Below are 16,612 nucleotides of genomic sequence, written 5' to 3' on the forward strand. Positions count from 1 at the left end.
TCCCAATTACTTTGCAAAATAATAACAGAAAATCCTAACTGTTTGGGTACAAGTTTTCCTTCTTTCTTAGTTTTTTCCCTGACACGGGAGACCTTTTTCATAGAGATCTGGCAATAATGGGAGTCACTTCTGCCAATTTCTCTCATAGGTATTGTCAGTATGGATTCACCCTATGCTCCTGTAACACCTTCTTCTACACACCTGGGTAACTTTGCCTCAAACATTTCGGGAGGTCAAATATATGCACCTGGGACACCTCTTGGCGGAGCACCTGCAGCTGCTAATTTTAACAGACAACATTTTTCCCCACTTAGTTTATTGCCTCCATGTTCATCAGCATCAAATGGTGAGTTCTAGTCAGCAAGAAACTAGTTGAGAAGCTATTGTATTAATAGGAAGAAAACAGCCTAGTACTGCCTATTTTAGGTAGGCTTTTCTGGCTCTGGTTATTTTTAACTTCAGGGTTTTTGATGTTTTCTAAACCTTTAGGCAGCCACAGATTGAGATTTTTTAAAAGGCAGCTAGAAATCAAAACTTCTATTAGAAAATTTTAGTAGCTATGGTTTCGTCATGCTTTTGGAGTTCCTTATTCTTGTTGCAATTAGCACTGGACTACTACTATATATGGCACTCTTTCAGTCGCCTTGCAAAAAAGAGTCAAGGATTTTGGTTTGAGGGTGTTATTGTAAGTGTGAGCAGTGTAAATCATGTAATGATATTTTTACGAAAGCCAGTTCTACAGGTGATGAGTTGGTATTTGATATTTTTTTTAAAGCGGAACTGTGTAATGTATTTCAGGGGAAGACGCTTAGGGCAAGTTCTGGTACCTTCCTCCATTACTGGCTCCTGCAGTTCTGGCTATGCAGCAGAGTTTTCTGGAAAGAAAAAAATTAACTGTTAAAAGCCAGTTTCTTCAGGGAATAAGTTAATCAGTTTTACTGGCGATTATGAAAAGAAAACAAAAACCCCACAGAACAACTCACGATTAAAAAAACAACCAAAAAAACCCCAACCACCACCATTTTGGTTTATTTCAGCTATGCTCAAATCCTCTATTGCTGATACACAGTAATGCTTAGTTGAGATTTTAAACTGTCTGTTGCAGTGCATGTCCACTAGCTGACAGGGCATGGTACTCATTTTATGTAAGAAATAAATGTTGAATGTCTCTGATTTGCAAGTACAACTGTTAAAATTATGTTGAAATGTCTACTGTATGAATAGGGCACTAACAAACTAGTCATTTTCATTTTTGGTGTATAGTTTGACATTAAATGACAGGCTTATAGTAATGTGGGGGGGGGGTCTGGCTGCTGTTCCTAAATGTACTTGTTTTTCTGTAGAATCTCCTGCTCAGTCAGTGTCTTCTGGAGTAAGAGCACCATCTCCCACCCCCTCAGCAGTGTCCTTGGGATCGGAAAAACCCAGTAATGTTTCTCAGGACAGAAAAGTTCCTGTTCCAATTGGGACTGAGCGGTCTGCACGTATTAGACAAACTGGAACTTCTACTCCATCTGTTATCGGGAGCAACTTAGCTGCTCCAGTGGGACATAGTGGAATCTGGTCCTTTGAAGGTATAGGTGGCAATCAAGGTACGTTGTGTTAATAGACATCCATGTGCTTGCAGCTTGCTGCAGTATTGTCTTTTCCTAATTCTCGTTTGGAACTGAAAGGTGACGATGAAGTAAGACTCTTAGAGATGTGCTTTTTCTAAGGCAAGTGGAGCAAGGTCTTTGACACGCTATCCATTTGTCTTGTTTTATCAAGGTCACAGAAAACCTGGTTTTGAAACATCCTGGCTGTGAAGGCTTTTTACTCAAAGCAAGAAATAACAAGGAAAGTAAAACCATCCTGTACAGGGATGAGCTGATGGAGGATCGATTCATTTAGGAAGAGGAGGGGAAATGAAGGCCTTCTCATTTTTTTTGTCCAGTCACACCATTTGTCTTTTACTAAAATAAGGCTCTGAGCTATAGTCTCATGGAACTCAGTATTTCACAATTGATTAATAATTTACATTACTGGCAGTTTTTCTCAACAAATAGCTCTTGGATGCAAATTACATGAGACCTGTTATTTTAAATTGTTGGATCTTTTTCCTCATTTGGGATGAGGGGGAGAGAGTCACGAGATCATGTTGGATTGGAACCTGTAGAGGTCATCTCAACCTCTTGCACAAAACTGGATTTGCTGTGAGGTCAGACTGGGTTGCTGAGGCCTTTATCCAATCTGATCCTGAAAACCTCTGAGGATGAAAACTGCTCAGCCTCTCTGAACAACCTGTTCCACTGCTTCACTGAGCAGCCCAAGCATCTCTTAATGTTTTAATAGGCTGACAGTGCACATTCTTCTCGTGTTTTTTTCCCTAATGCAAAATAGGGTGTATCCAAAACCTTTTTTTAACTTCTGTTTTCTTCATCTGTGTAGTGATTGGCTAGTCATCATGAAGACTCTATAAATTAAACATGTTTCTATGCATTCTCTAGGTATAAAAGTTTACCTTCATGTATCATAGCTTTGATTTTGTATTGCTGCTTTGTTTCTGCTTTGTACAGTTACTTCAGCATTTGATATTTAGTTTAGAATGGAATTGACTTTTCTCTTGCTGAGAATTAAGATGGCTTCAGAAGAGTTTCTATGTTCACCCCCAATCAAACTTCCTTATTTTATTTTGAAAAAAATGGTTTGCCTATTGTTTGCAATTTGTAGTAACAGTGCTAAGTTGCCTGTGATGAAGTCATGCAATTAGAATATAAGTATACAAGTCCACTCGACATTTTTTGCTTGTTGAAAGTACTTCCCTATCTGTGAGTTCATGATAAAAAGCATGAAAGAATGATAACAGAGCAGAGTGGTGCAAATAGCCTTCATAGCATGCATACCCCTTTCTCAGTATAAAGGGTGCAAGGAATTGAGTTTTTATGAGGAGGAAGAGTTAGCACAAATGCCAGGTCTCCCTCTCAATTGAAGGAAAATTGCAGAGGTGACACCTTTGCTGTATGGAACTGTTCAAAACTCCTTGCAATGACTTTGCAGAGAGTTATTCCGCAGCAGCAACTGAGGTACCATTTCAGATGCTATTCATCCCACATGCAACCAAGTTCTAATATAGGTGGATGCACAGGAACTGTAAACTGAGCAAATACCACTTTGTGGTATAGAAATGTCGTGGTGTGCAAACATTGATGCTGATGATTAGCAGGTGTCAAGGCTAATGTTGTTGCTGTGCGTTCTGTTAGATAAAGTGGACTGGTGTCACAGCGGAATGGGGAGCCACATGATCCACAGGCCTATGTCTGATCCAGGCGTGTTTTCACACCAAGCCATGGAGAGAGACAGCACGGGTATCGTAACGCCTTCCGGTACATTCCATCAGCCCGTTCCTGCAGGATACATGGACTTCCCAAAAGTTGGGGTAATGATCCTCTTGTACTTTATATGTGCAGTACTGCTTGGTTTCTACCTCTGTGTGTCTGGCAATGAACAACGTGAGGTGCTGCTCACTGTGCAGTTGAGCAGGCATGAGCTAAAACACAAACTGGCCTGACAGTATTGCAGAAGCTGAGATCTGTCAACAATGTCCATGATGTAATAAATATATGCCGAGAGAGGTTTTTCTTTAATTCAGGCTTTTTATTACTGCTTTAAGACCATTTCGTTAACATGAATCCCCTTTTGTTACTGTCTGTGTTTAATGGGTGTAGTGTTTCTGAATACATACTGACTCTTGCTTTTTCCCTCCCCCTTAAGGGTATGCCTTTCTCTGTGTATGGGAATGCAATGATTCCTCCAGTAGCCCCCATCGCAGATGGTACTGGAGGCCCGATATTTAATGGGCCTCATGCTGCTGACCCATCTTGGAACTCGCTGATAAAGATGGTTTCAAATTCCACAGAAAATAACGGGCCTCAGACGGTAATATTTTTTTCTTGTATTCACCATTTTCTTTTAGATTAAGGAAAAGAAAGTATTAAAACAGAGAAAAGTAGAAAGGTAGAAAGTATGAAAATCACCTAGTGTTTTTTCTTGTTGCTCATTCCTTTAAATTTCTTTGCTCTTCTTCTTTCTAACCTCCCCACCCCCAGCACTGAGCGCTGTATGCGTGTACAGACAGCTTGTAAATGTCAGTTGTCTCTCCAAAAATAAGCTCAAGTTGACACCCAAATTAAAAATCAACATGAATAAGTTAATGCAGTTTAAAGGAGTGTAGTTAATTCTGTGAATGTATTTGTGCTTGCGAAATAGGATGTTTGATTCCAGCTGAATATGGAGAAACTGCCTATTCAATCAGAGTAGACACCGGGTTAATTACTGCAAATGAGTTTCTTTGATGGTGTTGTAGGCAAGTCCTTACACAAAACATATTCCTAAACTGTGTATTTTACTCAAATGATCATGATTTCTGTCTGTGCAGTTCTACACTTAGAAGAACACAATCAGTTTGCTTTTATGAGAAAAGCTCTTCATTTGCTGTTATATAAGCTTTCCCATCTCAAAAAGGGAAAACAGTATTAGGTCTTGTTATGGTTTAACCCAGCAGACAGCTGAGCACCACACAGCTGTTTGCTCACTCCCCCTCAGTGGGATGGGGGACAGGATTGTAGACAAAAAAATAACACTCATGGGTTGGGGTAAAGTCAGATTAATAAGAAAGGAAACCAAGGAGGGAAAAAATACCCAAAAGAAGCAATGCACAGCATGATGGCTCACAACCAGACGGTTCCTGAGCAAGGTACCCCCCCAGCTAACTCCCCCCAGTTTTATTGCTGAGCATGACATGTGGTATGGGATATCCTTATGGCCTGTTTGAGTCAGTTTCCATGGCTGTGTCCCCTCCCAGCTTCTTGTGCACTCCAGCCTCCTCTCTGGCAGTGCAGCATGAGAAGCCAGAAAGGCCTTGAATTAGCATAAGCACTGCTCAGCAACAACTAAAACGTGTGCTATCAACATCATTTTCATCCTAAATCCAAAATACGGCACCATATCTGCTACTAGGAAGAAAACTGTCCCAGATGAGACCAGGACTGGTCTAAAGGATTGTTGCTAGGTTTTCACTGGGCTGGGAGTTAATACAGAAAGGGAGGAAGTAGCTCATCAGGCCATTGCTTTGATCTTGCATTGGTTATAAGTATGTTGATTACATGTAATTTAGGTACTGGGATGATGTTGACCCAAACCTCCTTGATGTACTCAGCCAGTCACTTATAATAGATCGTCATCAGTTCTTATGTTGAAACCCCATGTTTATTCTTAATTATACACTGAGCTCTGTTGTACTGTTATTAAACAAAAATATTTCTGGACGTTATTTGCTTGGGAACTACTGAAATTGTATTACTCAATTGAATTACTCAAAACCACTTTCAGCTCTGGCAGACCACAGGGGTGCCGATATCTGTTGTTACAGGTGGTCTGTTTAGGCAGAGTTTCTGTATTGCTCTGAAGTTGCTCATGCCCGTTATCTGGCAACTTCTGATTTAGTTGAACAAAAACAATAACAAACCCCTTTGCTCCCCAAAGGTGGCTGTACTTTGTTACACTTGAGTTTTCCCAGAGCTGCGTTGGTTGGTATGCGCTGGGAGAAAATTCAAAATGTCAAAGTCAAGTTCTTAATCCTCTGAACATTCTGAAGTAAAGAGGAAATAAAGCCTGTTGTTCTGAAAGCCAGAAGTCTTCAGGAGTTGTGGTCACAAATAATCTTGCACATGCACAGAGTTGTGTTAGTTCTCCTTGACAGTGTACCTGGCATGCTTTGACGGCATACTTTACTTTCCTCGGTCTAAAGGGATACATTTTTCCTGTCAAACACTGTAAAATATATATTGCACCAGTGTTGCTGTAATGGAGGAACCAGTGGACATAAATATCATTGATTTGTTTGGTTTTGCTGTGGAGGAAAGCATTTGGGCTGGGTGAAAGTGTATTTTGCACTGTGTAGAAAGGAGGAGCAAGATGGAACTTGTGACCAAGGTGAAATGAGTACAGGCAGACAGATGAAAAACCTATTTCTCTCTCCAAAAGCCTTTTCTGACCTGAACTGCAGCAGGATAACAAGTGATGAAAGTAAATCAGGGTAGCTTTTTGATGATTGATTGCTACGTTGTCCAATGTTAGAATTCACCCCAGTGCAGTGGAAATTGTAAGCACTGCAATATGGCTTTGATTTCTGAAATACTTTGAGCTGAAATATTTCCTACATGGTATTAAGTTAAGCTCTTTTTCTTTTTCAGGTGTGGACTGGAACTTGGACACCTCACATGAACAGTGTGCATATGAACCAACTTGGCTGAGTGGGATCAACTTGCTAGCCTTGAGATTCCTTTTTTACAGAGGAAAACACAAATGGCAGAAACAGTTTATGTGCTCCCAGATCATTCTACTGATGTGCTTGACTGAAGTGTGTAGGCTTTTTGCAGAAGAACTTACTAACTGACCTTTTTCTGTGAACATTGTGACCGCCCATTCCCCACCATCATACGTTTCAACTTAGTTAGCCTTTATTCTTTCCTTTCCTGTTTTTTTTTTTTGACATAACTTTCTGTTGAAGCTGTTCTTTGGCTGGTTGGTTTTAGTACTGTAAACTGCTTCTGAGCAAACACAGAAATTTAGCAAAATTATGTAAACTTGATCCTGAAGTTTTAGAATGGCAAATAAATGTACAATTGTTTACATAACAAATGGCTAAGCAGAAAGTAAATTTCAATATGTCAGTATAGAGGCTCTACTTTATGTAGACTTAAATTAATGTGAGATATGTACCTTCATATTCAGAAATCTGGATGTTTCCTTCATACATTAAACTATTAATAAGCATAACTTTTCTACTTGTGTAATTTAAGTACAGTATAAAAACTGGGCATTATCAGAGGGTTTCTTCCAAATGTGTGTTGGATTTTTTTTTCAGGATGTATATGTCAGTTGTAACCAGATTTTAAGAGTTACCATTTTCCTTGCATGGAAGGCTTTTCAGCTGAAAGTGCTTGAGAAAACAGACGTTTGGCACATTAAGAGCTGTCTCCACACCAACTCCCTTACTTGCCCAGCAAAGGAGGCAAATCTATCATGCTGCAGCATCTATTGAAAACTTATTCTTACAGTTGGGTTGATGCAGCTAGGCCTCTTCTGTTCTGTGAGTGCTCCCACAGCTTCTGTTCATCCAGTTCCTTCCTTTGCTTGCAAAAGTAATTTCAAAAGATAGATACATACTTGGTATGTGTTGTTTCAAGAACAAGAATATTAACTTGCAGTTACAGTAGAATTTCACTGATGAAAACTGGCTCCAAATGAAGGCTTATTTCAGAATAAGTGGCTTTGTTTTAGTGGATCACATCATGTTCTCAACTCGTTTGCTGACCAGAGATGGTTTGTCTTGGGAAGTCCAAATGAAAAATTCCTTACCATCATCTTCAGTAGCTGTACCGTCATCTTCAGTAGCTGTCACCATCCTTGATTAGTTGTGGAGCAAACACCAGTGTGGGGAAGAAACTCAGGGGTCCTGTGAGGAAAGGCTCAGTCAGCAGTGATGCAGAGCTTGAGTCAAGATCCCTGTACACTTTGTGTATATACAGCTTAAAGTACATCTACAAGTTGAATGTCTTTTCCCACAAGACAACGTGGGACAAGACAATGTGGGCCACCATGATCTGTTGTTACTGGTTATTCTGTCTGGAGGAAGGCTGAAGGGAAAGCTTGTTATTTTTACTTGCTGTGTCACTCAAATTCAACCCTTCTGTTTTAAATTACTCTCCTGAGACATACACTCTGTCCAAGAAATGACACATTAGTTAAATGGTCTGCTTTTAAGGCATGACTTTTTGAAGTGCTATTTTGTATTTATTATGGTGGTACTTAAGCAACTGGGGGGGGTGGGGGGGTGGATATTTGTCCAAAGAAACCTATTGCCTTTTAAACATTGGGCAATTTCAGAGATGACCAGAAGTTTTGTGTGTACTGATGTCCTTTTACATACCCTTACGTGATGCTCTCATTAAGCAAGCTCATTTTTCCAGCTCTCTGATCACTTGAAGTATGTTGTATAAAGAAGGGGGTGTAGCAAAATGGATACAGAACTGAAGAACTGTTAAGAAAAATTATTGCAATTCCATTTCAGCACCTTACTATGAGTGGAGAATAGTGCCATTGAGGTCTTGTGTGACCTCTTCCCCTCTCCTTGAATCTTAGGCGTACTGCTTCAGTGCTAATTAGGATTATTTACGTTCTTATTCTGAAATAATCCTTCACGGAGAGACTGCTCAATATTTATTACAACAATGTATTCTGTGGCTCAGACGAACAGAGTTTCTTAGGATGTGGTTTCTTACTGTATTTTGTTGACTTGAAAATCAAACTGTGGCCAGGGTAGCGTAGGCTTGGTGCTACAGCTGTGGCATTGGGCTTGTTAACTAAAAGCCTGGGCTCTGTACTAGGAAGTCTGTACTAGGAACATTTTTTTCAGATACATTTTTTTATATTTCAAATGTACTGCATTTATTTGACCAATAAAAAAAAAAGGAACACGCTTTTGAGACCTGGCAGGTCTTCTTTATTTTAAAAGAAAACAGTCCCATGCTCTAGATAGAAGCTGCATTTCAACACAGGACTCAAAGGGAAATTTAGGGAGAGTGAACACACTTGATGCAGCAACTTTCAGATGCTGGGCAATTGCTTTACAGCTCTGGGGCTAGGAAGGAGGTACGTTGGGGCAATTAAAAAGATTTACTGCGGCAGTTGTTCTGTGAGAGGTTAATTGCCCTTTTCAATGGCCATTTTCCTCTCAGTCCTCTTCCCTTCCTGTTGCCCTCATCCAAAATGGCGCCGCAAGCCCGGCACCTCACCCTCCCTCCGCGCCCGGTGCATGCGCACGGGCCCGACCGCACGCTGGGCGGGCTGCGCGCGCGGCGGACGTTGAGAATGTGGCGGCTCGCGCGCGGCGGCCGGCCGTTAACGGTCGCCGCTGTGGTGGCGGCGTCGGCAAGCGGGAGCCCCGGCGGCTGGGGCTGGTACGGGTGGCTGGCGCAGACGGCGCCCGTGCACTGGGCTGAGGGCGGTCTGGTGGCCTTGCAGGCAGCCGCCGGGCTGCCGTGGTGGGCCGCTATTGTTTGCGGCGGCGCCGCCCTCCGCACCGCCGTCACCTTGCCGCTAGCCGCCCACCAGAGCCGCCTCCTGGCCAAGGTGGGTCCAGGCTGAGGTGGGTCAGTGCAGGAGCTGTTGTTTGTGGGGAGAATAATAAATGGGGGCACCGTGGTGTGCGCAGTGCTGTTATTTTACCACAAAAATGCGGGTCTGGGTTCGTGGCGGCTGTTCCCGCCTTTGCCCGGGGTCTCCTTTGCTGACTGGACTCGTGTGGAGAGGGGGCGCTGCAACCCGCGGAAGGTTTTTTCTGTGGTTGTAAACTTGCCTCTTCTCGTTTATTTGTCATTCCTTGAATGCTTAAAGCCTAAATACAACTGAAAAACGTGAATATGGTTTGTCACGGTAGCCACATGAAAGGTTAACTGCTTTAGTGTGATTCAAATTGTATATGGAAGGTGCTCTCTGTGCCTCGAGTTACATTAAACACAACTGCAAATCACGTTGCTCCGTTAAAAGTCTGATGTACGTTAGCCTTCAGTACCTCCTAAACGTCTATTTTTTTCCTCAAAAGTGAGGAAAATAGTTGAAGTTACTAAAGAGCCTATATACTGTCCCTGCAGCGATAAAGGAACCACTTTGGTTCTATGATAGGAAGTTTTTCCTTTTCTGTTCTTTTTATTGGCAACTTCTGAGGATTTTAGGTTGATGCACAGCTGTCAGAGCTCAAGGTTAATTTGGAATTAATGAGGTCTTTACTCATCATCTGTATATGTTGTGTGAGATAACAGTGGGAAAGGTTGGACAGGTCTTTAAAAGCACCTGTGTTTTTCAGACATGAATTTTCAGTGATTATAGTTCAAAAAGCAATATGGCAAAAGAAGTGCAATTTAACTTTTTTTTTTTCATGTAGGGTTATGTATTTTGTTTCTCCTGTAGTATTCCATTCATTTTCTTCTCTTTTGATTGCAAAACTGAAAGTTGTATTGCAGCATTCCATAGTGGAATCTGTTCTTATTCCTCAGAACATTCCTCATATTCTTCAGAGACTGTGCAGTTGTATCCTGTGGGAGTTTAAAATACATTTGAGGCTTTTTGTTACATAAAGTGGCTTGTTACGATCCCTTGTGTGAAGACAGAAAGATACTAATTAAGAATAAAATTTAAAACCCAATTGGTTTTACTGATATATTTGATTGGTATCATAAATATTTTTCATTAGTGTTCTCAAATGCTTATTTTGTCTACATATAAAAGGTATTTATGGATTTGTGCCTTGTCTTTCACAGTAGTTTTTAATGTATCCATATGTGTATCCATATGAGGTGAGGAGAGGAAGTGGTTCTTACATGTAACTGTTTGTCTGTTCATAAACATGTTTCCTTTTCTTTAGCTAGTTGGAAAATTTACAACCTGAAATTAAAAAACTTTCTGAGCGTCTTCGCTATGAAGTTTCTGTTCGTGGGAAGCAACTGGGTTGGTCTGATAAGGTTGCCAGGTAAGATGACAGTTGCGTGTACCCTACAAAAACGTTCCAGATGGGAGGTGTGAAAAACCCCTACAAAAAGCAACCTTATAGAAAAAGAGTCTGTTCTTGCCCTAGACTTAGGTGGTTTTTTACTGCTTTTTAAACTTTTTGTGTGTGTTGGATATACCCTAAAAGGCAATGCTTTTAGCTCTGATTTTCTGAGAAGCTATTGATTAGATGTCCAAATCTAGGCACTTTCATCTTTACTCACAACTAAACTTTCCTTAGCTATTATGGTGTCTAGGAAAGTGAAGGCTTGGATGGTTGTGGTTCTGTTCATTTCTTAGTGGAGAACTGCACCTCACTTACTAGCAGGAGATCTTAGCTAGGACATTGAAGACTGCATAACTGATCGATGGCCTCTGTGTTGGAAAAGTGATATCCCGGTTCAGACAAAAAGCATTGTAAAATAAAATATTGTAGTCATTTCTAGCACGATGATGTGAAAACTCATGAGAAGTTGCTTACAGGAACAGAGCTAAAAGTTGAGAGGAATGGGGGCTGGCAAAAAATAGGGAGAGAGAGAAGCATGTTTTAAGATGAAAGACCTTCAGGTTTTCCAGACTTACATGTAAATATGTCAAGTTGACATGCCCAGCCTGTTGAATTATTATTTTAGAATTTGAGAATTTCTGCTCTATCATATTGGAAGAATTTTGTTATTTTTTATTTTATTTTATTTTATTTTATTTTTCTTTCTAAAAGGTTTCATTTTAAGAAGAACCTACGGAGGATTATCACGGAACTGTACATTCGAGACAACTGCCATCCCTTCAAAGCCACCTTACTGGTGTGGGTGCAGATTCCGATGTGGGTCTTCGTGTCCCTCGCTTTGCGCAACTGCAGCGTTGGTGCCTTGAACTCAGAAGGTGATCTGCCTGAAGAGATGCACTCAAAAGAGTCATTTTTCATTCAGCTACTGTTTTTACAGGCACTTAGTTGGTTAAAGAGCATAATGTCCTGAGTCTGACGTACAAGTTGATCTCAAAACTACTCAACTATTAAGTTTTTGAACTTAAAATAGTTTAAGCATAGATAAATATCTAATAAAATGGATTTTAAATGTTTCTATTAGGTACATTGTACGTGTTGTGTTAGAGTAGACCACAGTTCATTTAATCAAGGAGCTTGCTTCTGGACCACACCTACACTTTTCTTTGATCTGAACTATTTCAGTTGGTGTTAACAGGATCCAGACACTTAACTGATATCAGTTTATATGCTTTCAGTATGTATAATGGGGTTGTGAGCTGGGGGATGCCTGTTTAAAAGCAGTATCGGGATCTGAGCTCTGAAAACAGCATGGAACATTTCATTAGGTCATATGCACTTGTATCGTTTTGTAGTCTACTGAACACAGAGTTTACATTTTGTTCTGAAAATAAAAGTGACAAGTGATATTGTTATTAAGAAAAATACAATTACTTCAAAAGCACAAAAAGTTTAGATTGTGTCAGTGTAGGTTTTAACACTGTGTATTCTCCTTATTGGCTTATAAAATGGCTGTTCAGATCAACCTAATTTGATTAATCAGCCACTGGCTGACCTGAATCAGTGGCTATCGTGAGTTAACCTGCATCTCTCTCGTATCTCCCAGCACTTTTCCCTTGTATTGGTAGCAGACTGCCTTGATAAGTGATCTTTTACACAAAATACGTTTTAATATCATTTGTTACATAAATAAGATGCACCTAGAAATTTGGGTGATTTGTCTGCCATATTTGGCACAGCTCTGACTAAAATTGAGGTAGAAAATCATACCTAATTCCATGCCTTCTTTTCATTTTTGTTTTAGTTCAAGAACAGTTTTCGACAGGTGGAACATTGTGGTTTACAGACCTCACAGCACCAGATTCTACGTGGATTTTGCCGGTTTCACTTGGGCTCTTGAATTTGCTGATAGTGGAGGTATGTTGGTACAATAAACAGGATGATTCCAAGAGGATAATTTTCATTTCAGATTTTTAAGACAATATTACTTGTTTATAAAACACAGTAACATTGTGGTAGCTTCAGATTATGACTGCTTTAAATGCAGAACTGAAAAATAGCCTAATTGTTCCATGTATTTGAATGTGCATGTGTCTTGTTTAGAGGTGAAAAATTCTGCTCAGACATTTCTGATATATCTTATTTGCTTGACTTGAGCCTCAATAAAATTTTTGTCTCAGCTCTGAAGTTGCTCTTAAAAGACTTCTTTAATGAGCTGCCTGGGTTTTAGCTTCAAAAAACTTTTTTTTAACCTCAGAAAAAAATTGTTTCTACCTTGTAGTCAAAATTAACAATATTATTTGTTCTAATTAATATATTGAGAAATCCAGAATGTTGGAAGATAGCTGGGGAGAGGAGTGAATGGAAACGAAATGAAGAAAGTAGTCTTCATTTTATTTTTTTTTCTTTAATGGAAATGTGTTTTGTTTTGTTTTGTTTTTTACTCTTTCTGTTAGTTGCCCTCATCAGACTAACCAACTGGATTTTATTCTTCCTCCATTGTCTTCTGTGTCACATGGACTAAGATTGTGTTATGAGAACACAAGACTGTAGACTTGATTTTGTTTTCATTTGATTACCCATCAACCAGTTTTGATCTGTTTCCTCTTGGTAGTCCTTTATCAGAGGACTGTTCTTGAGGACGAGGTGCTGGAAATTCTGAATGTGCCATACTGGCTGTGTAAAATGATGTTGCCTTGAAATGATTTAGATGGGTACTTTGATAGGTCAATACAATTATTTTACACAAAGAAGTAATCACATAAAACATGAAACAAGTTAAAGGAAAGATTGTACTAGGTTGTTAAATGAAACGGATAATGAGAAAATGAAAATATGTGAACAAGGGTACTAGGTTACAGGAAACCCCACTGTTACTGTTCTTTTTTTTTTTTTTTTTAAACAAGTAACATGAGACAAATACTTTATTTATAACTGTGGGCTTCTTCTCTCTTTCCTTTAGATTTTTGCCTCACAAAAAATGGAAGTTTCCAGGTTCCAGAAGCTTGCTACAAATTTCTTTCGAGTGTTGTCAGTAGTAATGATCCCTGTTGCTGCAACAGTCCCCTCAGTAAGTACAGAGTCTTGGTGGTGTCTCCGTTTACCTGTGACTTTTGTGGCCTATTTCATACGTTCATAGGGCCAAAATAATGGCTCAAATCACTGGTCTATGTGATAGATCTCTGTTACAATTTATATGTATATAAAATATTCTCTGTTTAACGGTCTTTGTTATAGTGTGCCCTAAAACAGCTAAGACTTACTGTCTAAGCATGCATTTGAATTGTTAACACACTGGGATATCATTGTCCAAAAGGGAAGAATCTACAAAGTCACAGTTTCTAAACATCAGTTTCACAAACTAGGCTTGATAAGAAATTCAGTACTGCTAGCATGCTTTTTGTGATTTCAGAAATGAGAGGGAGTGCTTTAAGGAGATGCAAATGAAGCTCTGATATGTATTTGCTTACTGTAAGAGGAAAACAGCTTAGTTTTTAGATTTGGAAGTTTTCCACATCCTTCTTAGAACACTTCTCATTTTTATCAAGTGTTCTACTTCTGAATGTTTTTGCAGTGGTTAGCAAAACAATGTGTACAGTTGGCTGATAAGGTTTATTTAGTCTGAAACACAGGTGTTTACGCAAGTTGGACATGAATTAATTTATAAATCGTTATCAAGCTTCAGTGTAGATGACTTTTTTTCCCAGAAGAGTTGAGAGAGAGTGAAAAATACATTTGAAATGGAAGCCATTTTGTTATCGAGAGGAGTATATTTAGGTGAGTTTTTTTTTGATTACTAGGAATAACCTGTGGTTGTGGTTTGTGAAGAGCTGCCTGAAATTGTAGTGTCTTCATTGCATCTAGGGTGGCTGAACTCAGTATTTGTCTTGTTGCAGTCCATGGCGTTGTACTGGTTGTCCTCAAGCTTCATGGGACTCTCACACAACCTGTTGCTCCGTTCTCCGACCTTTCGCCGACTGTGTTGCATACCAAGGACCAAATCTGACTCGGACACTCCTTACAGGGATATCGTGTCTGCCTTGACTACCAGATACGGTTTTAAGAAATGATGTGTTTTGAACTGTTGGAACAGCTGTCCCACAAAGCTAGCATGCGTAATTGAGAAGCGGTATTTTGTTGAGATGTACCTATTTTACTTACTGTAAAGTGCTGCAGCTGAAATACATTTATTTTACAAAGGAAATGCTGACCCTCTGGCTATAAAGAGTGATTCATCAGCACAAATTTATGTTTATTGGGAAGCTTGGTTTTGAGGATGCTGGTTTTGTAAGTAGTATGGTTTGGTGATGAAAGTCCATCACCTGAATTGTTGTAAGGAATTGTGAAGATGAATATTAAATAAAATCGTGACTCATGTAGGCTGCCTTCTTGTAGTGAAGCTGATCTGACCTGTGGATTATTGAACTACAAATTCTAGGGTGAGGAGAAAGAGTAGATGGGCTGACATGGTGTAGTTATTGGTTTGTTAATTTAGACATGGGTGCATGTTGATTTGTAATCAGAGTCAATTGGAAAATAGAGTCAAATTGTGTGGTTAATGTGACATTTTGCAACAGTTCTGACAGATGATTCTTGCAAACTGCAAAGTAAACTAGGCCATTAGCAGTGTTTTGTGCATCAGATTTGGAGTTAGGAGGGTAAGTGTCTTGTTTCTGGTGTACACCTGGTGAGTGACGACATTATGGGTTTGATTTTTTTCATGAATCAAATTGAGTAACAGCTGCCCATTGTACGTACAAAAATGATGCAACTAGCATCCTGAAAAAGAAGAAACCAAATATTTCATGCAACTGTACATCAACTATTCTAATATAAGTTCTAAAGGTAAACTGCAAATGCTTTATGCCTCAAAGGACCTGTGTTTGAGTGTGTGCAGTTTTTTTTCTTTTTTTTTTTTTTGTTTTTATGTAAGTATCTGTGTAATTATATGTAAGCACTTCCTGTAGGGGTAATTTATGTTTACGTCTAACCTTGCTCTGCATACATTTAAATTAGTAGATGAAGCCTATGCACACTGATGTTCCTTTGCACAGAAGTTCGTGCAAGTCCAGTCTCATAAAAAGTAATGTTTTCTTACAGAAGCAGCAATCAGGATAGAAAGCAAAATATTTCTTTGCTGTCATATGGTTTTCATACAACAGAAACAAGATGATTCATGTTGTAACTGTTCAAGTCACTGCTCATTAATCTTTGATAAGAGCAAGTGATTTTAAAAATAACTCGTGGTGGTTTTTTGTTTGGTTGGTTTGTTTTTGTCAGGCAAAAACATTTGTCTCTGGGAAAAGAGAAGCACATGGAGCACAGGGCTGACAGCAGACAACAGTACCAAGTCAGTGATCACGTGCCTTTGTCATGGCAGAAAGACTCTGGAGTCTTCTGTTTTATTTCTTCTGTTTGTTTCTAGTGTCCTTGTTCTTGTAAATGTACTGTTTAACAATATTACTGTTTCCTTAAGAATAACGGTGAATTTAGTCTTCTGTAATAATGTTTCTTTCCCAAAAAGGTGTTTCCTTCCTTTTTGAGGTTTCAATCAGAGGTTGTACTGTTGTTTGCAAACATGTATGCAGTTCTTCAGGTACAGGTAAGTAGGTTTGTTATTACAGTAAGGAGGTGCATTTACAAGATTTTGTATGTTGGTTGATGAACATATGGGGTTTTGTCGTTTTAAATGTTGGAGAGTGACTCACTTCACAATGCTAGCTGGCCTGGCTGAATGGAAAAAAAGGTAATGAAGCTTGGTGAGATATTGCAGTTGATTTTTGCTCACAGATTTTGAGAATGGGTGACTTCGGTGTACTTTGTGACCTCAAATAGCATAGCAGGATTTAGTGAGTTTACTAACGCTACTACTAAAGCTAAAGGGAAGCTTTTCGTCAACTAAAATGGCAACAGGATAAGACCTAAAAGGCCTGGCTGATAATTTTCTTGTGCTTAGCATCATAGGTCTCATGCAACTAAAGATGGCAGGAGCAGGCCCTCCTTCCTTCATTATGGGTTTATAAT

At 39.5% G+C, this 16,612-nt stretch overlaps 2 protein-coding genes across 11 annotated transcripts in view; both read left to right on the forward strand.

Moving 5' to 3' along the window:
• ANKRD17 (ankyrin repeat domain 17) overlaps window positions 1–6,816 on the forward strand; it is an 85,943-nt gene extending 79,127 nt beyond the window's left edge. For 8 of the 10 annotated variants that reach the window (XM_035547552.1, XM_035547560.1, XM_035547598.1 and 5 more), the window contains 5 exons: window positions 149–346; window positions 1,344–1,592; window positions 3,240–3,415; window positions 3,751–3,915; window positions 6,231–6,816. In XM_035547552.1, the coding sequence (XP_035403445.1) occupies window positions 149–346; window positions 1,344–1,592; window positions 3,240–3,415; window positions 3,751–3,915; window positions 6,231–6,290 (848 nt within the window). In that variant the 3' untranslated portion in view covers window positions 6,291–6,816. The remainder of the gene's footprint in view (window positions 1–148; window positions 347–1,343; window positions 1,593–3,239; window positions 3,416–3,750; window positions 3,916–6,230) is intronic. The other 2 variants (XM_035547574.1, XM_050710324.1) reach the window with 1 other exon arrangement.
• Window positions 6,817–8,804: 1,988 nt separating this feature from the next.
• LOC118248563 (cytochrome c oxidase assembly protein COX18, mitochondrial) lies at window positions 8,805–14,968 on the forward strand. Its single transcript, XM_035547633.2, has 6 exons — window positions 8,805–9,171; window positions 10,467–10,567; window positions 11,303–11,466; window positions 12,393–12,505; window positions 13,551–13,658; window positions 14,485–14,968. The coding sequence occupies exons 1-6, from the start codon at window positions 8,809–8,811 to the stop codon at window positions 14,656–14,658; spliced, it is 1,023 nt and encodes a 340-aa protein (XP_035403526.1). The 5' UTR covers window positions 8,805–8,808; the 3' UTR covers window positions 14,659–14,968.
• The last annotated feature ends 1,644 nt before the right edge of the window (window positions 14,969–16,612 follow it).

Source organism: Cygnus atratus, chromosome 4, assembly GCF_013377495.2.
Source record: "Cygnus atratus isolate AKBS03 ecotype Queensland, Australia chromosome 4, CAtr_DNAZoo_HiC_assembly, whole genome shotgun sequence".
In the NCBI taxonomy this organism is placed as follows: Eukaryota; Metazoa; Chordata; class Aves; order Anseriformes; family Anatidae; genus Cygnus; species Cygnus atratus.

Bases quoted from the DNA above. Each gene is read 5' to 3' on its own strand.
- LOC118248563 (XM_035547633.2), top strand. From the start codon at position 8,809: ATGGCGCCGCAAGCCCGGCACCTCACCCTCCCTCCGCGCCCGGTGCAT. The intron at 9,172-10,466 runs GTGGGTCCAGGC...TTCTTTAGCTAG, and splicing joins AGAGCCGCCTCCTGGCCAAG to TTGGAAAATTTACAACCTGA. The intron at 11,467-12,392 runs GTGATCTGCCTG...TTTTTGTTTTAG, and splicing joins TGGTGCCTTGAACTCAGAAG to TTCAAGAACAGTTTTCGACA.